The sequence below is a fragment of the Oncorhynchus mykiss genome, chromosome 7, assembly GCF_057628025.1.
Source record: "Oncorhynchus mykiss isolate SJ-2025 chromosome 7, ASM5762802v1, whole genome shotgun sequence".
In the NCBI taxonomy this organism is placed as follows: Eukaryota; Metazoa; Chordata; class Actinopteri; order Salmoniformes; family Salmonidae; genus Oncorhynchus; species Oncorhynchus mykiss.
In genome coordinates this window covers 4,475,220-4,501,097 of record NC_143028.1, presented here as the reverse complement: position 1 = coordinate 4,501,097, position 25,878 = coordinate 4,475,220, and the positions used below count along the sequence as shown (strand labels likewise).

The 25,878-nt window shown below is 44.6% G+C and overlaps 1 protein-coding gene across 4 annotated transcripts in view; it reads left to right on the top strand.

Annotated features, from left to right (window-relative positions):
- Positions 1-25,878, top strand: part of LOC118965336 (prolactin receptor) — a 134,672-nt gene that overhangs the window by 93,622 nt on the left and 15,172 nt on the right. For all 4 annotated transcript variants that reach the window (XM_090239899.1, XM_090239898.1, XM_090239900.1 and 1 more), the window contains exons 3-12: positions 5,071-5,212; positions 6,395-6,564; positions 9,288-9,466; positions 13,701-13,854; positions 15,721-15,862; positions 17,045-17,214; positions 19,214-19,392; positions 20,423-20,576; positions 22,439-22,580; positions 24,643-24,812. In XM_090239899.1, coding sequence (XP_090096025.1) covers positions 5,071-5,212; positions 6,395-6,564; positions 9,288-9,466; positions 13,701-13,854; positions 15,721-15,862; positions 17,045-17,214; positions 19,214-19,392; positions 20,423-20,576; positions 22,439-22,580; positions 24,643-24,812 — 1,602 coding nt within the window. The remainder of the gene's footprint in view (positions 1-5,070; positions 5,213-6,394; positions 6,565-9,287; positions 9,467-13,700; positions 13,855-15,720; positions 15,863-17,044; positions 17,215-19,213; positions 19,393-20,422; positions 20,577-22,438; positions 22,581-24,642; positions 24,813-25,878) is intronic.

Here is a 25,878-nt window from a genome sequence, read left to right as displayed (position 1 = left end):
TGGATGAACTGCAGAGATCTACAGCTGAGGTGGGAGACTCTGTCCATAGGACAACAATCAGTATATTGCACAAATCTGGCCTTTATGGAAGAGTGGCAAGAAGAAAGCCATTTCTTAAAGATATCCATAAAAAGTGTCGTTTAAAGTTTGCCACAAGCCACCTGGGAGACACACCAAACATGTGGAAGAAGGTGCTCTGGTCAGATGAAACCAAAATGTAACTTTTTGGCAACAATGCAAAACGTTATGTTTGGCGTAAAAGCAACACAGCTCATCACCCTGAACACACCATCCCCACTGTCAAACATGGTGGTGGCAGCATCATGGTTTGGGCCTGCTTTTCTTCAGCAGGGACAGGGAAGATGGTTAAGATTGATGGGAAGATGGATGGAGCCAAATACAGGACCATTCTGGAAGAAAACCTGATGGATTCTGCAAAAGACCTGAGACTGGGACGGAGATTTGTCTTCCAACAAGACAATTATCCAAAACATAAAGCAAAATCTACAATGGAATGGTTCAAAAATAAACATATCCAGGTGTTAGAATGGCCAAGTCAAAGTCCAGACCTGAATCCAATCGAGAATCTGTGGAAAGAACTGAAAACTGCTGTTCACAAATGCTCTCCATCCAACCTCACTAAGCTCGAGTTGTTTTGCAAGGAGAAATGGGAAAAAATGTCAGTCTCTCGATGTGCAAAACTGATAGAGACATACCCCAAGCGACTTACAGCTGAAATCGCAGCAAAAGGTGGCGCTACAAAGTATTAACTTAAGGGGGCTGAATAATTTTGCACGCCCAATTTTTCAGTTTTTGATTTGTTAAAAAAGTTTGAGATATCCAATAAATGTCGTTCCACTTCATGATTGTGTCCCACTTGTTGTTGATTCTTCACAAAAAAATACAGTTTTATATCTTTATGTTTGAAGCCTGAAATGTGGCAAAAGGTCGCAAAGTTCAAGGGGGCCGAATACTTTCGCAAGGCACTGTATATGCCTGTCACATGTAGTCTATAAGGCCAGTTTCCAGAGTGGTCCTGTTTTCCTGGTAGGATTTGTGATTCAGAAAAAATCCATTGACAAGGTTCTTTGCTTTTGTTTAATTTGCTGACTGACTGAGATTACTGGTCCATTAAGAAGTACAGTATGTAGTAATACTTCTCAGTGGACCAGTAATCTCAGTCAGTCATTAGACAATGGGTAGGTCAAGGCCTGTTCTCTCTAGTGACCTCACCTCATTATAAGTCTCTCAACAGATGTTACCTGGATGCACCTCCACCGCAGGGAGCGTGTGTGTGTGTGTGTGTGTGTGTGTGTGTGTGTGTGTGTGTGTATTTACGTGCGTGCGTGTGTGTGACAGTCAGTCTGTCACTACCATACTGCCTCAGAAATACTGTATTTCCTGACATTGGAAATACATAGAACATTAACTGTCAATTGAACAGCCTTATTCAAGACGGTCATGTTTATTAGCCTTATAAAACTTGTCATGGTGTAATAGCCTCATAACATAACATGGGTTAATCATTAAAGCAAAAGGTACTGTCTATACAATGTTTAAATCATAAGTGTCCACGTCACTGTAAGTTACATAATGTTCTTCTTCAGGGAAATAAATGGATTTAAACAGTAACTGTTTGTTCCAGTCAGCCTGAGTGTCACTGTTGGAGATGTAATCCTTCTCACGAGGTCCTGCTGTTTGATTTGGGGTTCAGTTCAGTTTCCTACCAGCTGCTGCTCTCAACAAGAGTCGTAAGACCAACCTGTATATTAGCTTCAACTTGTTTTTGGTGCAACTAGACCCCCCCTTCAGTGTGTGTGCTATGCTTTTGTTTGTTTTCAAACATATGAGATCTCTGTTTCGAGTTCAATGACATAAGAAGAAAATAACTTCACAAAACACTTGTGTTCAAACTTCCTTAGTTTGTATCACATGGGGTTGTTCCCGCATCGCCATCCAGACAAACTCACCTCACCCTTTGTGAGCTTCTATACTGGTTAACGGTTTAACCGTTTTTAGCGTTCACCCAAATGTCATGAACCTGGATTTGAGTTTCCCTGACAACCAGGGCACCTGAGAGGCCCGGTGAAATGTTAAGAGGCTGATGTTTTATAATATGGATTATTTTGATAGCTGAATGATTTTGGCATGTATTTCTTCATGTTTATAAATTGTTGAGCCGTGTATTCAAACTAAGCTTGATGCCCTCAATCTCACACAAATTATCAATGAACCTACCAGGTACAACCCCAAATCAGTAAACACGGGCACCCTCATAGATGTCATCCTAACTAATTTGCCCTCCAAAAACACCTCTGCTGTTTTCAATCAAGATCTCAGCGATCACTGCCTCATTGCCTGCATCCGTAATGGGTCTGCGACCAAACGACCACCCCTCATCACCGTCAAACGCTCCCTGAAACACTTCTGCGAGCAGGCCTTTCTAATCGACCTGGCCGGTGTATCCTGGAATGACATTGACCTCATCCCATCAGTAGATGATGCCTGGCTATTCTTTAAAAGTGCCTTCCCCACCATTTTAAATAAGCATGCCCCTCTCAAAAATTTTAGAACTAGGAATAGATGTAGTCCTTGGTTCACGCCAGACCTGTCTGCCCTTGACCAGCACAAAAACATCCTGTGGCGTTCTGCATTTGCATCGAATAGCCCCCGTGATATGCAACTTTTCAGGGAAGTTAGGAACAAATATACACAGGCAGTTAGAAAAGCTAAGGCAAGCTTTTTCAAACAGAAATATGGATCCTGTAGTACTAACTCAAAAACGTTCTGGGACACTGTAAAGTCCATGGAGAATAAGAGCACCTCCTCCCAGCTGCCCACTGCTCTGAGGCTAGGCTGTCACCACCGATAAATCCACTATAATTGAGAATTTCAATAAGCATTTCTCTACGGCTGGCCATGCTTTCCACATGGCTAACCCTACCCGGGTCAACTGCCCGGCACCCTCCACAGCACCCCGCCAAAGCCACCACCATTTCTCCTTTACCCAAATCCAGATAGCCGATGTTCTGAAAGAGCTGCAAAATCTGGACCCCTACAAATCAGCCGGGCTAGACAATCTGGACGCTCTCTTTCTAAAATGATCTGCCGAAATTGTTGCAACCCCTATTACTAGCCTATTCAACCTCTCTTTCGTATCGTCTGAGATTCCCAAAGATTGGAAAGCTGCCGCGGTCATCCCCCTCTTCAAAGGGGGTGACACTCTAGACCCAAACTGCTACAGACCTATATCTATCCTACCCTGTCTTTCTAAGGTCTTCGAAAGCCAAGTTAACAAACAGATAACTGACCATTTCGAATCCCAGCATACCTTCTCCGCAATGCAATCTGGTTTCAGAGCTGGTCATTGATGCACCTCAGCCACGCTCAAGGTTCTGAACGACATCATAACCGCCATCGATAAGAGACATTACTGTGCAGCCGTATTCATCGACCTGGCCAAGGCTTTCGACTCTGTCAATCACAACATTCTTATTGGCAGACTCGACAGACTTGGTTTCTCAAATGATAGCCTCGCCTGGTTTACCAACTACTTCTCTGATAGAGTTCAGTGTGTCAAATCGGAGGGCCTGTTGTCTGGACCTCTGACAGTCTCTATGGGTGTGCCATAGGGTTCAATTCTCGGGCCGACTCTCTTTTCTGTATACATCAATGATGTTGCTCTTGCTGCTGGTGATTCTCTGATCTACCTCTACGCAGACGACACCATTCTGTATACTTCTGGCCCCTCCTTGGACACTGTGTTAACTAACCTCCAGACGAGCTTCAATGCCATACAACTCTCCTTCCGTGGCCTCCAACTGCTCTTAAACGCAAGTAAAACTAAATGCATGCTTTTCAATCGATCGCTGCCCGCACCTGCTCGCCCGTCCAGCATCACTACTCTGGACGGCTCTGACTTAGAATACGTGGACAACTACAAATACCTGAGTGTCTGGTTAGACTGTAAACTCTCCTTCCAGACCAACATTAAGCATCTCCAATCCAAATTAAATCTAGAATCGGCTTCCTATATCGCAACAAAGCATCCTTCACTCATGCTGCCAAACATACTCTCGTAAAACTGACCATCCTACCGATCCTCGACTTCGGTGATGTCATCTATAAAATAGCCTCCAACACTCTACTCAACAAACTGGATGCAGTCTATCACAGTGCCATCCGTTTTGTCACCAAAGCCCCATACACTACCAACCATTGCGACCTGTACTCTCTCGTTGGTTGGCCCTCGCTTCATACTCGTCGCCAAACCCACTGGCTACAGGTTATCTACAAGTCTCTGCTAGGTAAAGCCCCGCCTTATCTCAGCTCACTGGTCACCATGGCAGCACCCACTCGTAGCACACGCTCCAGCAGGTATATCTCACTGGTCACCCCCAAAGCCAATTCCTCCTTTGGTCATCTTTCCTTCCAGTTCTCTGCTGCCCATGACTGGAACGAATTGCAAAATCTCTGAAACTGGAGACTCACATCTCCCTCACTAGCTTTAAGCACCAGCTGTCAGAGCAGTTTACAGATCACTGCACCTGTACTTAGCCTATCTGTAAACAGCCCATCTTTCTACCTACCTCATCCCCATACTGGTATTTATTTATTTATTTATTTTGCTCCTTTGCACCCCAGTATCTCTACCTGCACATTCATCTTCTGCCGATCTACCATTCCAGTGTTTAATTGCTATATTGTAATTACTTCGCCACCATGGCCTATTTATTTCCTTAACTTACCTCATTTGCACTCACTGTATACAGACTTTTTGTTTTATTTTGTTCTACTGTATTATTGACTGAATGTTTTGTTTATTCCATCTGTAACTCTGTGTTGTTGTATGTGTTGAATTGCTACGCTTTATCTTGGCCAGGTCGCAGTTGCAAATGAGAACTTGTTCTCAACTAGCCTACCTGGTTAAATAAAGGTGAAATAAAAAAAAATAAAAATTCACTAAAAAAGTGCATAGAAAAATATATCAGTCTGTTAGAAAAAGCCGACAGTGAATGCAGATATCCATAGAGACTGTTAGAGTCATTAACCTCTCGTTTTATCCCCCAGGTGCTGTTGCCGTGACGACCCGGCCCCACATCTACTACTGCCGCTCGCCCAACATGGAGGTCTTCACCTGCTGGTGGCATCCCCTTGACAACAACTCAGAGAGTGACGACAACATCACCTACAGCCTCACCTACTCCTTAGAGTACGTACTATTACTGTACAATGCATTTGTATTCAGACCCCTTGATCCACATTTTATTAAGTTACAGCCTTATTCTAAAATGGATTACATTTGTAAAAATCCTGCTCAATCTACGCACAATACCCCATATTGACAAAGTGAAAACACAGCTACTTTCAGGTCTCTCCAGAGATGTTAGATCTGGGTCAGGTCCGGGATCTGGCTGGGCCTCTAAAGGACATTCAGAGATTTATCCCCAAAGCCACTCCTGCATTGTGCTTAGGGTCGTTGTCTTGTTGGAAGGTGAACCTTTGCCCCGGTTTGAGGTCCTGAGTGCTCTGGAGCAGGTTTTCGTCAAGGATCTCTCTGTACTTTGCTCTGTTCATCTTTCCCTCAATCCTGACTTGTCTCCCAGTCGCTGCCGCTGAAAAACATCCCCGCAGCATGATGCTGCCACCACCATGCTTCACCGTAGGAGTGATGCCAGGTTTCCTCCAGACGTGACGCATGGCATTCAGGCCAAAGAGTTCAATCTTGGTTTCATCAGACCAGAGAATCTAGTTTCTTATGGTCTGAGAGTCCTTTAGGTGCCTTTTGGCAAACTCCAAGCAGGCTGTCATGTGCCTTTTACTGTGGAGTGACTTCCGTCTGTCCACTCTACCATAAAGGCCTGATTGGTGGAGTGCTGCAGAGATGGTTGTCCTTCTGGAAGGTTCTCCCATCTCCACAGAGGAACTCTGGAACTCATTCAGAGTAACCATTGGGTTCTTGGTCACCTCCCAGACCAAGGCCCTTCTCCCCCGATTGCTCAGTTTGGCTGGGCGGTCAGCTCTAGAAAAGGTCTTTGTGGTTCCATACTTCTTCCATTTCAGAACGATGGAGGCCACTGTGTTCTTGGGGACCTTCATTGCTGCATAAATGTTTTGGTACCCTTCCCCAGATCTGTGCCTCGACGCAATCCTGTCTCGAAGCTCGACCTTATATCAACAGGTGGTAGAGGATAAAATCCTGCATTCGTTAAAAAACGCCTTGAAATACTCCAAGATTCATTTTTAATTTCAAGGCTTTTTCCACAGTAAATGCAGGTATTTTCATTCTATCACATTGTGTAGTAACAATGTAACCGAAGAGTCCGTCTTCATTAAAATAAATTAGTTGAGTTGAATTGAATTGACCATATCATTCCTTTGTTGTTTGTTACAGAAAGGGGCCGAGGCGTGAGTGTCCAGACTATGTAACGGGCGGCCCCAACAGTTGTCACTTTGACAGCGGCCACACATCCATCTGGACCACATACTGCATGAACGTGATGGCCAGGACCTCCCACGGAGTGTTCAGCTCCAAGGACCACTGTCTGGAAGTGGCTGATATAGGTACAGGGAGATATAAATCACTGTCTGGGTGTGGCTGATGATATAGGTACAGGGAGATATAAATCACTGTCTGGGTGTGGCTGATGATATAGGTACAGGGAGATATAAATCACTGTCTGGGTGTGGCTGATGATATAGGTACAGGGTGATATAGTTCACTGTCTGGGTGTGGCTGATGATATAGGTACAGGGAGATACAGTTCACTGTCTGGGTGTGGCTGATGATATAGGTACAGGGTTATATAGTTCACTGTCTGGATGTGGATGATATAGGTACAGGGTGATATAGTTCACTGTCTGGATGTGGCTGATATAGGTACAGGGTGATATAGACCACTGTCTGGAAGTGGCTGATATAGGTACAGGGAGATATAAATCACTGTCTGGGTGTGGCTGATGATATAGGTACAGGGAGATATAAATCACTGTCTGGGTGTGGCTGATGATATAGGTACAGGGAGATATAAATCACTGTCTGGATGTGGCTGATGATATAGGTACAGGGTGATATAGTTCACTGTCTGGGTGTGGCTGATGATATAGGTACAGGGAGATACAGTTCACTGTCTGGGTGTGGCTGATATAGGTACAAGGTGATATAGGCCACTGTCTGGATGTGGATGATATAGGTACAGGGTGATATAGGTACAGGGTGATATAGACCACTGTCTGGATGTGGATGATATAGGTACAGGGTGATATAGACCACTGTCTGGATGTGGATGATTTAGGTACAGGGTGATATTGACCACTGTCTGGATGTTGCTGATACAGGTACAGGGTGATATTGACCCCTGTCTGGATGTGGATGATATAGGTACAGGGTGATATAGACCACTGTCTGGATGTGGCTGATATAGGAACAGGGTGATATAGACCACTGTCTGGATGGGGATGATATAGGTACAGGGTGATATAGACCAGTGGTTCCCAAACTGGGTCAAATTTGGGTAGTACATCATCAGTTCCTCTTATCATGTTCGTCAATACATAACTTAGAGAGCTATTCAGAAATGTCCAGCTCAACTAGCCCATGTTAGCTCAAGTTTATTTATATGTTTTTTAGCCCATAGATATTGTTGTATGTTTTTAGTCACTCAGATATAACATGAATACACATTAGACATGGCAAAATGAATACAATTGCAATACAATTAGCTTTAAACTGCTAAATGTTCTTTGCACCCCATGACAAAATGTGTAGAATTACAGAAACCTGCAAAATTCTCTCCACCAGCAAGAAGGGTGTGAACAGTTTCTGTCATGAACAGAGCTTGTGCCCATAGAAATAGATGTGGCGCATGCGAGGGGGGGGGGGGGTGCAGGCTGTTCCCCAATGCTGGAATGGGGGAACGGTTTGGGAACCCCTGATATGGACCACCTGGGGGCTCCACTCAGTCTGGAACGGCATCCTGCTGCCGAGATCAAAAACCATCTGGCTAGTGATTTCTCTTGCCCCCCCACCCCAAAAGAAGAAAACTGTCAAATCAGCAGCAATTCAGCTAAAATTGAGTTTAATTTAGGAAATCTGCTCCCAAGTATTTACACAAATAAAGAAATAGAAATATGTGATGTTGTCTCAATGTAATCAAGGTATGAAATTACTGTTCTTTTCAAATACGATCTCTTTTGGGGCTTAGTTGTGGTCAATTTGCAGTGTACAAATTATTATCATTATTTTCCAGCCCCCCAACCATTAGCTCCAACAAAAGTCACCCTGTAGCTGAATCAAGTTGCCCTAGATAGTGTGCTACGTTTGACCAGAACCTAAGGGGAATTGGGTGCTATTTCAGTACACTATAGTATATGGAATAGGGTGCTATTTCAGTACACTATATTATATGGAATAGGGTTCTATTTCAGTACACTATAGTATATGGAATAGGGTGCTATTTCAGTACACTATATTATATGGAATTGGGTGCTATTTCAGTACACTATAGTATATGGAATAGGGTGCTATTTCAGTACACTATAGTATATGGAATAGGGTGCTATTTCGGCTCAACCTATGACTGTTGTGTTAACCCACTGTTGTGTCTGATATTTGTGATGTCTCTTCCTGTGTGTCTGGCGTCGGCCACGCCTCCTCTCCCTGTTTGTGTGACGTCTGCTCCTCCTCATTTCAACCCATTCTGTCCCTCTTACTTCTCCATCAGTGAGTGCACTCCCAAAGTCGATGGAAAGAGCACCCTGATTTGTGTGTGTGTGTGTGTGTGTGTGTGTGTGTTTGTGTACACGTGCATGTGAATGTTCAATACTCTATGCACATTGCAAACAGTCACCACTCATGTCTACATTGTGCTTCCGTATACACAGAGAATAGTAACGCATGTGAAGGAAAATAGAAGGGTTCCTCTCCAGGCTCTAGGCTTTTTCTCACGGTAACAATAGAGATGTGTCATTCAGAACCTATCCAGCTTCCCCTTCTTACTCTGAAACCCCTTCCAACTGGCCTTTCTCCATGTTCATTATAAAAGATAACCCCATTCACGTACCATTACCTCAGCATGTTGCTTATTGTCTCTGTTGTCCCTCCACATCCTGTTTGCTGTTCATTGTGTATTCTCCCCTCCCCCTGACTGCCAGCCTAGGTATTTTCCTTTCACCATCCTCCTATCTCATTGTTTCTCTATTTACGTTCTAGCTCTTCTTCTCTCCCTGTGAAGCATACAACCATAACAAGCCCACACCATGCAGTTTTCTTGTCTGTCTGTCTGCAGTGGAGACAGAGGCTCCGGTTAACTTGACCTACACCCTGTTGAACGAGACGGAGGAGGAAGCTGGCCGCACCGCCATGGTGTCCTGGGTTTACCCCAATCCCTCCCACATCCAGTACGGTTGGATCATCCTGGTCTTCGAGCTGCAGTACCGACGCATCGCCGAGCCCAACAACTGGAAGGTAGAGAGAGAGAGAGAGTGAGAGAGAGAGAGAGAGAGAGAGAGAGTTTATTTTTATTTATTTTTTATAAAACCTTTATTTTTTTTCTCAATTGTTAACATAAATAATGACACACTGCCTTTTCAGAAATGAAACAACAAATGTAATTCCTAAACAAAAATAAATACATAACATATACATTCAACTTATTTCATCAGCAAAAAATAATTTCCCCTCCTCTACAAAACAAAGCGCTCCTTCGTAGGCCCACTTCTCCTCAAATAATAGGAGATCTTTTACAGCTGAAAAGAACTCAAAATCTACTTTTATTCTTGCTTTCACTAATCCTTTAAAAACACATCTTACATCCTGCCCATATCCCGTTTCTATCTTATGTTTCCTACTCAGAAAAATTGACATCTTAGCTTGTCCCAAAATAAAATTTAACATTTGACATTTTCTTTTCTGTTGTTTACTATATTGAAACCCCAAAATAAAAACAGTGTTATTGAAAAACTCCCCTACAGCTTTAAACAAAGATTCCAGCATTTCCAATAGAGGTTTTATCCTCTCACACTCCATAAAACAGTGAAAAATGGTTTCTCTTATATTACAAAAAGGACATCCATCTCTAACATCTGAGTTAATAACAGATACAAAAGCATTAACTACAATGATGCCATGTAAAACCCTCCATTGCATATCACCAGTACCCTTTTGTAACGGTGGCTTGTATAGTGCTCTCCATGCTGGCTTTACCTTGTCATCAATGCCCAATTTTACCCTCCATGGAGTGTCTTTTCTATTTTTCAATGTATCTTTATTCAACACCTTGACACACCCCCTATACAAGTCCTTCCCATTCAACTCATCCAAACCCACCTCCTCCAACCCTCTCAAATCCAGCAATAACGCCTTTCTTTCTGACTCTGGGATATTTGGTGTAATCCCTAGTCTTGGAAATGAGACGTCTTCATCTTGTACCTTCTTCTTGTGGCTACTAAGCATTCCCCATTCTTCCGCTGACAGAGCCTTCCTGCAGCTCCCCAGCATTTGTCCGACAATCCTTTCCGACCTCATCCCCAAATGTTCTGCCACCCGTCTTCCATCCATTTAGGCGGGCCCAGCCATGGCCATTAACTGTTTTAAGGTTATGATTTTCCCCTTCACCAGAATCTTGGAGAAATGTGAAACAGCTGCAGTTGTACAATCCAGTCCTGCCCCATACAGCCAATGCACTGACTCCGCTGAAGTTCGTCTGGACACCTTCATTATGCTCCACACTCTGAGAAGGCCTCTATAAAACGGAGGTACTCCCGCCCTAGAAATCTGGCTACTATCAACCAGAAATAAAGCCTTCTTTAAACCTAATCCTCCAACCCGCTGTAATACAAGACCTGCCACCCCTCTCCACACCACATTTTCCGGTCCATAAAGCAACCTTTGAATAAACTGAAACCGGAAAGCAGCAGCCCTACTAGCAAGATGTACAAGACCTTGTCCCCCCTCCTCTTTTGACAAATACAAAACACTTTGTGGAACCCAGTGATATTTATCCCAAAAGAAATCCACAATAATTGCCTGTATCTTAGCCAGAAGGCCAGATGGTGGTTCTAAAACTGACAACCGATGCCACAGTGCAGAGGCAATCACATTGTTAACTATAATAGTGCGCTCGTATATGACATACGAGATAGTAACCTTACGCCATCTCCTCATCCTCCCTTCCACCATTTCAACCACCCCACTCCAATTTTTTTCCATTGTCCCCTCATCTCATAGGTACACTCCAAGATACTTAAAACCTCCCTTACACCATTCTAGCCCCCCTGGCAAAGCCATTATCCCTCCAGACCATTCTCCAATCTGTAAAGCACAACTCTTTTCCCAATTTACCTTTGCAGAGGATATTCCCCTAAAACGATCAACCATTAGACTCAAGCTATCCACCTCCGCTTGATTTTTCACTAACACAACTACATCATCAGCATAGGCTGAGAGACGAATAGGAGGAATATCCTCTGAAAAGTACACCCCTGCAATGCGACTTCTAATGCTATTTAGTAGTGGCTCTATAGCAATGGCATATAACATTCCTGACAAAGAACATCTCTTTCTACCTCTCCCTCTCTCTCTCTCCCCCCCCCCCTCTCTCTCTCTCTCTTTCCCCCTCTCTCTCTCTCTCGCTCCCTCTCTCTCTCTCTCTCTCTTTCCCCCTCTCTCTCTCTTTTTCCCCCCCTCTCTCTCTCTCTCTCTCTTTCTCCTTCTCTCTCTTTCTACCTCTCTCTCTCTCTCTTTCTACCTCTCTCTCTCTCTCTCTCTCTTTCTACCTCTCTCTCTCTCTCTCTCTTTCTACCTCTCTCTCTCTCTCTCTTTCTACCTCTCCCCCTCTCTCTCTCTTTCTACCTCTCCCTCTCTCTTTCCCCCTCTCTCTTTCCCACATCCCTGCTTGACGACTCACTCCCAGCATGCACTCCGACGAGAGAGAGAGAGAGAGAGAGAGAGAGAGAGGGGGAAAGAGGGAGAGAGAGGGGGGGAAAGAGAGAGAGAGAGGGGGAAAGAGAGAGAGAGGGGGAAAGAGAGAGAGAGGAGGAAAGAGAGAGAGAGAGAAAGAGAGAGAGAGAGGGAGAAAGAGAGAGAGAGAGAGAGAGAGAGAGAGAGAGGGTGGGGGAAAGAGAGAGAGAGATGGGGAAAGAGAGAGAGAGAGGGGGGGAAAGAGAGAGAGGGAGAAAGAGAGAGAGGGAGAGAGAGGGGGAAAGAGAGAGAGAGGAGGAAAGAGAGAGAGAGAGAGGGGGGGAAAGAGAGAGAGAGGGGGGGAAAGAGAGAGAGAGAGGGGGAAAGAGAGAGAGAGAGAGAGAGAGAGATGGGAAAGAGAGAGAGAGAGAGAGAGAAGGGGAAAGAGAGAGAGAGAGAGAGGGGGAAAGAGAGAGGGAGAGGTAGAAAGAGAGAGAGAGGGGAGAGGTAGAAAGAGAGAGAGAGAGAGAGAGGTAGAAAGAGAGAGAGAGAGAGGTAGAAAGAGAGAGAGAGAGAGAGAGGTAGAAAGAGAGAGAGAGAGAGGTAGAAAGAGAGAGATGGAGAAAGAGAGAGAGAGAGAGAGGGGGGGAAAGAGAGAGAGAGGGGGAAAGAGAGAGAGAGAGGTAGAGGGCTAAAGAGAGCGGGGGAAAGAGAGAGAGAGAGCTAGAGGGGGAAAGAGAGAGAGAGAGGTAGAGGGGGAAAGAGAGAGAGGTAGAGGGGGAAAGAGAGCAGTGGAATGAGAGAGAGAGCGGTGGAATGAGAGAGAGGTAGAGGGGGAAAGAGAGCGGGGAATGAGAGAGAGAGAGAGGTAGAGGGGGAAAGAGAGCGGGGGAATGAGAGAGAGAGGTAGAGGGCTAAAGAGAGCGGGGGAATGAGAGAGAGAGAAGTAGAGGGGAAAGAGAGCAGGGGAAAGAGAGAGAGAGGTAGAGGGGGAAAGAGAGCAGGGGAAAGAGAGAGAGAGAGAGAGAGAGAGAGAGAGGTAGAGGGGGAAAGACAGCGGGGGAAAGAGGGAGAGAGAGAGGAAGAGGGGGAAAGAGAGCGGGGGAAGGAGAGAGAGAGAGAGAGAGAGAGAGGTAGAGGGGGAAAGACAGCGGGGGAAAGAGAGAGAGAGAGAGGTGGGGGGGAAAGAGAGCGGGGGAAAGAGAGAGAGAGAGAGGGGTAGAGGGGGACAGAGAGAGAGGGAGGGGTGTAGGTGCAGTGTTTATCAACACCATTTGAGGGTGTTAAGCGTGTGATGTGGGAAGCATGTCATGTCCTTGATTGATTCTTTAAGAGGAAGATGTGCTTATTTCACAGTTAAACCGGGAGTTTGTCTGTTACCCACGTTACGACCGATGATCCTGCCTCTTTGTCAGATGAGAGAAGAGAAAGAACAGAAACAAACAGAAACGCAGCAGCTCTCTATGGCTTCATGGTTTAGTCTGGCTGAACGGTGAAACATCTTTTTTTAAACAGTACCATATTATTTCAACAGTATCGGATTTTTAAACTGTCACTTTAACCAGTATCACACTACTCATCACCTTCTGTCACCTCTATCCCGTGTAGCTCATTTGGTATAGCATGGTGCTTGCAACGCCAGGGTTGTGGGTTTGATTCCCATGGGGGACCAGTATGAAAAATGTATGAAAATGTATGTACTCACTACTGTAAATTGCTCTGGATAAGAGCATCTGCTAAATGATGGATGTGTACTGTAACTGCTACTGACAGCTCACTATCGCCCCCTGTGTGTCTGCAGGTGAAGGGCTTGCTGAGAAAGCCTTGTCTGGAGCTGCTGGATCTGCCGGTAGGAGAGTACATTGTCAGGGTGAGATGCCGTTCCCGCAACAACGGCCTCTGGAGCAAGTGGAGCACCCCTGTCCTACTCTGTGTCCCAGTCAAATCTACCCCCGGTAGGGACTCTTAACTGTCTGATGGTTCAGTTACAGTCAACTCCTAATCTGAAGCATTAGGCTATAACATAACAAAATGTGGAAAAGGGGTCTGAATACTTTCTGAATGCACTGTTCGTGTGCCTCAAACACTGCCAAGCGCCTATGAATAGGAAACTGCCAATGTCATATCTATCTAAAGTACAGCACAGTGTCTGTACTGTTATATATGCCTGTCACATGTAGTCTATAAGGCCAGTTTCCAGAGTGGTCCTGTTTTCCTGGTAGGATTTGTGATTTGCTGACTGACTGAGATTACTGGTCCATTAAGAAGTACAGTATGTAGTAATACTTCTCAGTGGACCAGTAATCTCAGTCAGTCATTAGACAATGGGTAGGTCAAGGCCTGTTCTCTCTAGTGACCTCACCTCATTATAAGTCTCTCAACAGATGTTACCTGGATGCACCTCCACCGCAGGGAGCGTGTGTGTGTGTGTGTGTGTGTGTGTGTGTGTGTGTATTTACGTACGTGCGTGTGTGTGACAGTCAGTCTGTCACTACCATACTGCCTCAGAAATACTGTATTTCCTGACATTGGAAATACATAGAACATTAACTGTCAATTGAACAGCCTTATTCAAGACGGTCATGTTTATTAGCCTTATAAAACTTGTCATGGTGTAATAGCCTCATAACATAACATGGGTTAATCATTAAAGCAAAAGGTACTGTCTATACAATGTTTAAATCATAAGTGTCCACGTCACTGTAAGTTACATAATGTGCTTCTTCAGGGAAATAAATGGATTTAAACAGTAACTGTTTGTTCCAGTCAGCCTGAGTGTCACTGTTGGAGATGTAATCCTTCTCACGAGGTCCTGCTGTTTGATTTGGGGTTCAGTTCAGTTTCCTACCAGCTGCTGCTCTCAACAAGAGTCGTAAGACCAACCTGTATATTAGCTTCAACTTGTTTTTGGTGCAACTAGACCCCCCCTTCAGTGTGTGTGCTATGCTTTTGTTTGTTTTCAAACATATGAGATCTCTGTTTCGAGTTCAATGACATAAGAAGAAAATAACTTCACAAAACACTTGTGTTCAAACTTCCTTAGTTTGTATCACATGGGGTTGTTCCCGCATCGCCATCCAGACAAACTCACCTCACCCTTTGTGAGCTTCTATACTGGTGTAATGCCGGGGTGTAGTGGAGGAAGAAGTCAGACGCAGGAAACAGAGAGTTCAGAGTAGAGCTACTTCTTTAATCACCACACATTTGAAACGACGCCACTCAAACAAATGCCCCAAAACACAGGGGAACCAAACAGTCCCGAATAACACACGTACACGAACAACCGTGACTTACAGGCGTGTACACGAGTACACATAAAACAATCCCGCACACCCAGCAGGCGGGCCGGCTAGATAATAAAGCCCAACTAATTAACCTAACTAAACACAGGTGTTACTAATAAACAGACAAGGAGGGGGAGAAAATGATCAGTGGCAGCTAGTAGGCCGGTGACGATGACCGCCGAGCGCCACCCTGAACAGGAAGGGGAGCCACCTTCGGTAGGAGTCGTGACAAATGGTTAACGGATTAACCGTTTTTAGCGTTCACCCAAATGTCATGAACCTGGATTTGAGTTTCCCTGACAACCAGGGCACCTGAGAGGCCCGGTGAAATGTTAAGAGGCTGATGTTTTATAATATGGATTATTTTGATAGCTGAATGATTTTGGCATGTATTTCTTCATGTTTATAAATTGTTGATCCGTGTATTCACCAGAACAGTGCATAGAAAAATATATCAGTCTGTTAGAAAAAGCCGACAGTGAATGCAGATATCCATAGAGACTGTTAGAGTCATTAACCTCTCGTTTTATCCCCCAGGTGCTGTTGCCGTGACGACCCGGCCCCACATCTACTACTGCCGCTCGCCCAACATGGAGGTCTTCACCTGCTGGTGGCATCCCCTTGACAACAACTCAGAGAGTGACGACAACATCACCTACAGCCTCACCTACTCCTTAGAGTACGTACTATTACTGTACAATGCATTTGTATTCAGACCCCTTGATCCACATTTTATTAAGTTACAGCCTTATTCTAAAATGGATTACATTTGTAAAAATCCTGCTCAATCTACACACAATACCCCATATTGACAAAGTGAAAACACAGCTACTTTCAGGTCTCTCCAGAGATGTTAGATCTAGGTCAGGTCCGGGATCTGGCTGGGCCTCTAAAGGACATTCAGAGACTTGTCCCCAAAGCCACTCCTGCGTTGTGCTTAGGGTCGTTGTCTTGTTGGAAGGTGAACCTTTACCCCAGTTTGAGGTCCTGAGTGATCTGGAGCAGGTTTTCGTCAAGGATCTCTCTGTACTTTGCTCTGTTCATCTTTCCCTCAATCCTGACTTGTCTCCCAGTCGCTGCCGCTGAAAAACATCCCCGCAGCATGATGCTGCCACCACCATGCTTCACCGTAGGAGTGATGCCAGGTTTCCTCCAGACGTGACGCATGGCATTCAGGCCAAAGAGTTCAATCTTGGTTTCATCAGACCAGAGAATCTAGTTTCTTATGGTCTGAGAGTCCTTTAGGTGCCTTTTGGCAAACTCCAAGCTGGCTGTCATGTGCCTTTTACTGTGGAGTGACTTCTGTCTGTCCACTCTACCATAAAGGCCTGATTGGTGGAGTGCTGCAGAGATGGTTGTCCTTCTGGAAGGTTCTCCCATCTCCACAGAGGAACTCTGGAGCTCATTCAGAGTAACCATTGGGTTCTTGGTCACCTCCCAGACCAAGGCCCTTCTACCCCGATTGCTCAGTTTGGCTGGGCGGTCAGCTCTAGAAAAGGTCTTTGTGGTTCCATACTTCTTCCATTTCAGAACGATGGAGGCCACTGTGTTCTTGCGGACCTTCATTGCTGCATAAATGTTTTGGTACCCTTCCCCAGATCTGTGCCTCGACGCAATCCTGTCTCGAAGCTCGACCTTATATCAACAGGTGGTAGAGGATAAAATCCTGCATTCGTTAAAAAACGCCTTGAAATACTCCAAGATTCATTTTTAATTTCAAGGCTTTTTCCACAGTAAATGCAGGTATTTTCATTCTATCACATCGTGTAGTAACAATGTATCCGAAGAGTCCGTCTTCATTAAAATAAATTAGTTGAGTTGAATTGAATTGACCATATCATTCCTTTGTTGTTTGTTACAGAAAGGGCCCGAGGCGTGAGTGTCCAGACTATGTAACGGGCGGCCCCAACAGTTGTCACTTTGACAGCGGCCACACATCCATCTGGACCATATACTGCATGAACGTGATGGCCAGGACCTCCCACGGAGTGTTCAGCTCCAAGGACCACTGTCTGGAAGTGGCTGATATAGGTACAGGGAGATATAAATCACTGTCTGGGTGTGGCTGATGATATAGGTACAGGGTGATGTAGTTCACTGTCTGGATGTGGCTGATATAGGTACAGGGTGATATAGACCACTGTCTGGATGTGGATGATATAGGTACAGGGTGATATAGTCCACTGTCTGGATGTTGCTGATACAGGTACAGGGTGATATAGGCCACTGTCTGGATGTGGATGATATAGGTACAGGGTGATATAGGTACAGGGTGATATAGACCACTGTCTGGATGTGGATGATATAGGTACAGGGTGATATAGGCCACTGTCTGGATGTGGCTGATATAGGTACAGGGTGATGTAGTCCACTGTCTGGATGTGGATGATTTAGGTACAGGGTGATAAAGACCACTGTCTGGATGGGGATGATTTAGGTACAGGGTCATATAGACCACTGTCTGGATGTGGAGGATATATGTACAGGGTGATTTAGACCACTGTCTGGATGTTGCTGATACAGGTACAGGGTGATATTGAGCACTGTCTGGATGTGAATGATATAGGTACAAGGTGATGTAGACCCCTATCTGGATATGGCTGATATAGGTACAGGGTGATATTGCAGTGCAGGCTGTTCCCCAATGCTGGAATGGGGGAACGGTTTGGGAACCCCTGATATGGACCACCTGGGGGCTCCACTCAGTCTGGAACGGCATCCTGCTGCCGAGATCAAAAACCATCTGGCTAGTGATTTCTCTTGCCCCCCCACCCCAAAAGAAGAAAACTGTCAAATCAGCAGCAATTCAGCTAAAATTGAGTTTAATTTAGGAAATCTGCTCCCAAGTATTTACACAAATAAAGAAATAGAAATATGTGATGTTGTCTCAATGTAATCAAGGTATGAAATTACTATTCTTTTTAAATACGATCTCTTTTGGGGCTTAGTTGTGGTCAATTTGCAGTGTACAAATTATTATCATTATTTTCCAGCCCCCCAACCATTAGCTCCAACAAAAGTCACCCTGTAGCTGAATCAAGTTGCCCTAGATAGTGTGCTACGTTTGACCAGAACCTAAGGGGAATAGGGTGCTATTTCAGTACACTATAGTATATGGAATAGGGTGCTATTTCAGTACACTATATTATATGGAATAGGGTTCTATTTCAGTACACTATAGTATATGGAATAGGGTGCTATTTCAGTACACTATAGAATATGGAATAGGGTGCTATTTCAGTACACTATAGAATATGGAATAGGGTGCTATTTCAGTACACTATAGTATATGGAATAGGGTGCTATTTCGGCTCAACCTATGACTGTTGTGTTAACCCACTGTTGTGTCTGATATTTGTGATGTCTCTTCCTGTGTGTCTGGCGTCGGCCACGCCTCCTCTCCCTGTTTGTGTGACGTCTGCTCCTCCTCATTTCAACCCATTCTGTCCCTCTTACTTCTCCATCAGTGAGTGCACTCCCAAAGCCGATGGAAAGAGCACCCTGATTTGTGTGTGTGTGTGTGTGTGTGTGTGTTTGTGTACACGTGCATGTGAATGTTCAATACTCTATGCACATTGCAAACAGTCACCACTCATATCTACATTGTGCTTCCGTATACACAGAGAATAGTAACGCATGTGAAGGAAAATAGAAGGGTCCTCTCCAGGCTCTAGGCTTTTTCTCCCCGTAACAATAGAGATGTGTCATTCAGAACCTATGAAGCTTCCCCTTCTTACTCTGAAACCCCTTCCAACTGGCCTTTCTCCATGTTCATTATAAAAGATAACCCCATTCACGTACCATTACCTCAGCATGTTGCTTATTGTCTCTGTTGTCCCTCCACATCCTGTTTGCTGTTCATTGTGTATTCTCCCCTCCCCCTGACTGCCAGCCTAGGTCTTTTCCTTTCACCATCCTCCTATCTCATTGTTTCTCTATTTACGTTCTAGCTCTTCTTCTCTCCCTGTGAAGCATACAACCATAACAAGCCCACACCATGCAGTTTTCTTGTCTGTCTGTCTGTCTGCAGTGGAGACAGAGGCTCCGGTTAACTTGACCTACACCCTGTTGAACGAGACGGAGGAGGAAGCTGGCCGCACCGCCATGGTGTCCTGGGTTTACCCCAATCCCTCCCACATCCAGTACGGTTGGATCACCCTGGTCTTCGAGCTGCAGTACCGACTCATCGCCGAGCCCAACAACTGGAAGGTAGAGAGAGAGAGAGGGAGAGAGAGAGAGAGAGAAAGAGAGAGAGAGAGAGGGGGACAGAGAGAGAGGGGGAAAGAGAGAGAGGGGGAAAGAGAGAGAGAGGGGGGAAAGAGAGAGAGGGGAAGAGAGAGAGGGGGAAAGAGAGCGGTGGAGAGGGAGAGAGAGGTAGAGGGGGAAAGAGAGCGGGGGAGAGAGTCAGAGGGGGAAAGAGAGCGGGGGAAAGAGAGAGAGGTAGAGGGCTAAAGAGAGCGGGGGAATGAGAGAGAGAGAGAGAGGTAGAGGGGGAAAGAGAGCGGGGGAATGAGAGAGAGAGAGAGGTAGAGGGCTAAAGAGAGCAGGGGAATGAGAGAGAGAGAGGTAGAGGGGGAAAGAGAGCAGGGGAAAGAGAGAGAGGTAGAGGGGGAAAGAGAGCGGGGGAAAGAGAGAGAGAGAGGAAGAGGGGGAAAGAGAGCGGGGGAAGGAGAGAGAGGGAGGGGTGTAGGTGCAGTGTTTATCAACACCATTTGAGGGTGTTAAGCGTGTGATGTGGGAAGCATGTCATGTCCTTGATTGATTCTTTAAGAGGAAGATGTGCTTATTTCACAGTTAAACCGGGAGTTTGTCTGTTACCCACGTTACGACCGATGATCCTGCCTCTTTGTCAGATGAGAGAAGAGAAAGAACAGAAACAAACAGAAACGCAGCAGCTCTCTATGGCTTCATGGTTTAGTCTGGCTGAACGGTGAAACATCTTTTTTTAAACAGTACCATATTATTTCAACAGTATCGGATTTTTAAACTGTCACTTTAACCAGTATCACACTACTCATCACCTTCTGTCACCTCTATCCCGTGTAGCTCATTTGGTATAGCATGGTGCTTGCAACGCCAGGGTTGTGGGTTTGATTCCCATGGTGGACCAGTATGAAAAATGTATGAAAATGTATGTACTCACTACTGTAAATTGCTCTGGATAAGAGCATCTGCTAAATGATGGATGTGTACTGTAACTGCTACTGACAGCTCACTATCGCCCCCTGTGTGTCTGCAGGTGAAGGGCTTGCTGAGAGAGCCTTGTCTGGAGCTGCTGGATCTGCCGGTAGGAGAGTACATTGTCAGGGTGAGATGCCGTTCCCGCAACAACGGCCTCTGGAGCAAGTGGAGCACCCCTGTCCTACTCTGTGTCCCAGTCAAATCTACCCCCGGTAGGGACTCTTAACTGTCTGATGGTTCAGTTACAGTCAACTCCTAATCTGAAGCATTAGGCTATAACATAACAAAATGTGGAAAAGGGGTCTGAATACTTTCTGAATGCACTGTTCGTGTGCCTCAAACACTGCCAAGCGCCTATGAATAGGAAACTGCCAATGTCATATCTATCTAAAGTACAGCACAGTGTATGTACTGTTATATATGCCTGTCACATGTAGTCTATAAGGCCAGTTTCCAGAGTGGTCCTGTTTTCCTGGTAGGATTTGTGATTTGCTGACTGACTGAGATTACTGGTCCATTAAGAAGTACAGTATGTAGTAATACTTCTCAGTGGACCAGTAATCTCAGTCAGTCATTAGACAATGGGTAGGTCAAGGCCTGTTCTCTCTAGTGACCTCACCTCATTATAAGTCTCTCAACAGATGTTACCTGGATGCACCTCCACCGCAGGGAGCGTGTGTGTGTGTGTGTGTGTGTGTGTGTGTGTATTTACGTACGTGCGTGTGTGTGACAGTCAGTCTGTCACTACCATACTGCCTCAGAAATACTGTATTTCCTGACATTGGAAATACATAGAACATTAACTGTCAATTGAACAGCCTTATTCAAGACGGTCATGTTTATTAGCCTTATAAAACTTGTCATGGTGTAATAGCCTCATAACATAACATGGGTTAATCATTAAAGCAAAAGGTACTGTCTATACAATGTTTAAATCATAAGTGTCCACGTCACTGTAAGTTACATAATGTGCTTCTTCAGGGAAATAAATGGATTTAAACAGTAACTGTTTGTTCCAGTCAGCCTGAGTGTCACTGTTGGAGATGTAATCCTTCTCACGAGGTCCTGCTGTTTGATTTGGGGTTCAGTTCAGTTTCCTACCAGCTGCTGCTCTCAACAAGAGTCGTAAGACCAACCTGTATATTAGCTTCAACTTGTTTTTGGTGCAACTAGACCCCCCCTTCAGTGTGTGTGCTATGCTTTTGTTTGTTTTCAAACATATGAGATCTCTGTTTCGAGTTCAATGACATAAGAAGAAAATAACTTCACAAAACACTTGTGTTCAAACTTCCTTAGTTTGTATCACATGGGGTTGTTCCCGCATCGCCATCCAGACAAACTCACCTCACCCTTTGTGAGCTTCTATACTGGTGTAATGCCGGGGTGTAGTGGAGGAAGAAGTCAGACGCAGGAAACAGAGAGTTCAGAGTAGAGCTACTTCTTTAATCACCACACATTTGAAACGACGCCACTCAAACAAATGCCCCAAAACACAGGGGAACCAAACAGTCCCGAATAACACACGTACACGAACAACCGTGACTTACAGGCGTGTACACGAGTACACATAAAACAATCCCGCACACCCAGCAGGCGGGCCGGCTAGATAATAAAGCCCAACTAATTAACCTAACTAAACACAGGTGTTACTAATAAACAGACAAGGAGGGGGAGAAAATGATCAGTGGCAGCTAGTAGGCCGGTGACGATGACCGCCGAGCGCCACCCTGAACAGGAAGGGGAGCCACCTTCGGTAGGAGTCGTGACAAATGGTTAACGGATTAACCGTTTTTAGCGTTCACCCAAATGTCATGAACCTGGATTTGAGTTTCCCTGACAACCAGGGCACCTGAGAGGCCCGGTGAAATGTTAAGAGGCTGATGTTTTATAATATGGATTATTTTGATAGCTGAATGATTTTGGCATGTATTTCTTCATGTTTATAAATTGTTGATCCGTGTATTCACCAGAACAGTGCATAGAAAAATATATCAGTCTGTTAGAAAAAGCCGACAGTGAATGCAGATATCCATAGAGACTGTTAGAGTCATTAACCTCTCGTTTTATCCCCCAGGTGCTGTTGCCGTGACGACCCGGCCCCACATCTACTACTGCCGCTCGCCCAACATGGAGGTCTTCACCTGCTGGTGGCATCCCCTTGACAACAACTCAGAGAGTGACGACAACATCACCTACAGCCTCACCTACTCCTTAGAGTACGTACTATTACTGTACAATGCATTTGTATTCAGACCCCTTGATCCACATTTTATTAAGTTACAGCCTTATTCTAAAATGGATTACATTTGTAAAAATCCTGCTCAATCTACACACAATACTCCATATTGACAAAGTGAAAACACAGCTACTTTCAGGTCTCTCCAGAGATGTTAGATCTGGGTCAGGTCCGGGATCTGGCTGGGCCTCTAAAGGACATTCAGAGACTTGTCCCCAAAGCCAGTCCTGCATTGTACTTAGGGTCGGTGTCTTGTTGGAAGGTGAATCTTTGTCCCGGTTTGAGGTCCTGAGTGCTCTGGAGCAGGTTTTCGTCAAGGATCTCTCTGTACTTTGCTCTGTTCACCTTTCCCTCAAACCTGACTTGTCTCCCAGTCGCTGCCGCTGAAAAACATCCCTGCAGCATGATGCTGCCACAACCATGCTTCACCATATGAGTGATGCCAGGTTTCCTCCAGACGTGACGCATGGCATTCAGGCCAAAGAGTTCAATCTTGGTTTCATCAGACCTGAGAATCTTGTTTCTCATGGTCTGAGAGTGCTTTAGGTGCCTTTTGGCAAATTCCAAGCTGGCTGTCATGTGCCTTTTACTGTGGAGTGACTTCCGTCTGGCCACTCTACCATAAAGGCCTGATTGGTGGAGTGCTGCAGAGATGGTTGTCCTTCTGGAAGGTTCTCCCATCTCCACAGAGGAACTCTGGAGCTCATTCAGAGTAACCATTGGGTTCTTGGTCACCTCCCAGACCAAGGCCCTTCTACCCCGATTGCTCAGTTTGGCTGGGCGGTCACCTCTAGGAAAAGTCTTTGTGGTTCCATACTTCTTCCATTTCAGAACGATGGAGGCCACTGTGTTCTTGGGGACCTTCATTGCTGCATAACTGTTTTGGTACCCTTTCCCAGATCTGTGCCTCGACGCATCCTGTCTCGAAGCTCTACAGACAACTCCTTAGACATCATGGCTTTTGCTCTGACATGCACTGGCAACTGTGGGACCTTATATAGACAGGTGTGCGCCTTTCCAAATCATGTCCAATCAATTGAATTTTTCACAAGTGGACTCCAATTAAGTTGTAGAAACATCTCAAGGACGATCAATGGAAACTGGATGCACCTGAGCTCAATTTCGAGTCTCGTAGCAAAGGGTCTGAATACTTATGTAAATAAGGTATTTCTGTTTTGTTTTTTATGAATGTGCAAGTATTTGTGATTATGGTGTATTGTGTGTAGATTCCTGAGGGGTTATTTTTATCTAATCAATTTAAGAATAAGGCTGTAACGTAACAAAATGTGGAAAAAGACAAGGGGTCTGAATACTTTCCAAAGGCACTGTATATACACACACCAGGTACTATATACTGTATATATACACACACCAGGTACTATATACTGTATACATACACACCAGGCTTTATATACTGTATATATACACACACCAGGTACTATATACTATATATATATACATATATATATATACACACACCAGGCTTTATATACTGTATATATACACACACCAGGTACTATATACTGTATATACACACACCAGGCTTTATATACTGTATATATACACACACCAGGTACTATATACTGTATATATACACACCAGGCTTTATATACTGTATATATACACACACCAGGTACTATATACTATATATATATATATATATATATATACACACACACCAGGCTTTATATACTGTATATATACACACACCAGGTACTATATACTGTATATACACACACCAGGCTTTATATACTGTATATATACACACACCAGGTACTATATACTATATATATATATACACACACCAGGCTTTATATACTGTATATATACACACACCAGGTACTATATACTGTATATACACACACCAGGCTTTATATACTGTATATATATATATACACACCATGTACGATATACTATATATATATATATATATATATATAGTGTAGTGTAGTAACAATGTACTCTAAGAGACCATCTTCACTTAAATAAATTAGTTGAGATGAATTTAATTGACCATATCATTCCTTTCTTGTTTGTCACAGAAAGGGGCCGAGGCGTGAGTGTCCAGACTATATAACGGGCGGCCCCAACAGTTGTCACTTTGACAGCGGCCACACATCCATCTGGACCATATACTGCATGAACGTGATGGCCAGGACCTCCCACGGAGTGTTCAGCTCCAAGGACCACTGTCTGGAAGTGGCTGATATAGGTACAGCGAGATATAAATCACTGTCTGGGTGTGGCTGATGATATAGGTACAGGGAGATATAAATCACTGTCTGGGTGTGGCTGATGATATAGGTACAGGGAGATATAAATCACTGTCTGGGTGTGGCTGATATAGGTACAGGGAGATATAGACCACTGTCCGGATGTGGATGATATAGGTACAGGGAGAGATAAATCACTGTCTGGGTGTGGCTGATATAGGTACAGGGTGATATAGACCACTGCCTGGATGTGGATGATATAGGTACAGGGTGATATAAATCACTGTCTGGGTGTGGCTGATATAGGTACAGGGTGATATAGTTCACTGTCTGGATGTGGCTGATATAGGTACAGGGTGATATAGTTCACTGTCTGGATGTGGCTGATATAGGTACAGGGTGATATAGTCCACTGTCTGGATGTGGATGATATAGGTACAGGGTGATATAGACCACTGTCTGGATGTGGATGATATAGGTACAAGGTGATATAGACCACTGTCTGGATGTGGCTGATATACGTACAGGGTGATATAGACCACTGTCTGGATGTTGCTGATATAGGTACAGGGTGATATTGACCACTGTCTGGATGTGGCTGATATAGGTACAGGGTGATATAGACCCCTGTCTGGATGTGGATGATATAGGTACAGGGTGATATAGACCACTGTCTGGATGTGGCTGATATAGGAACAGGGTGATATAGACCACTGTCTGGATGGGGATGATATAGGTACAGGGTGATATAGACCAGTGGTTCCCAAACTGGGTCAAATTTGGGTAGTACATCATCAGTTCCTCTTATCATGTTCGTCAATACATAACTTAGAGAGCTATTCAGAAATGTCCAGCTCAACTAGCCCATGTTAGCTCAAGTTTATTTATATGTTTTTTAGCCCATAGATATTGTTGTATGTTTTTAGTCACTCAGATATAACATGAATACACATTAGACATGGCAAAATGAATACAATTGCAATACAATTAGCTTTAAACTGCTAAATGTTCTTTGCACCCCATGACAAAATGTGTAGAATTACAGAAACCTGCAAAATTCTCTCC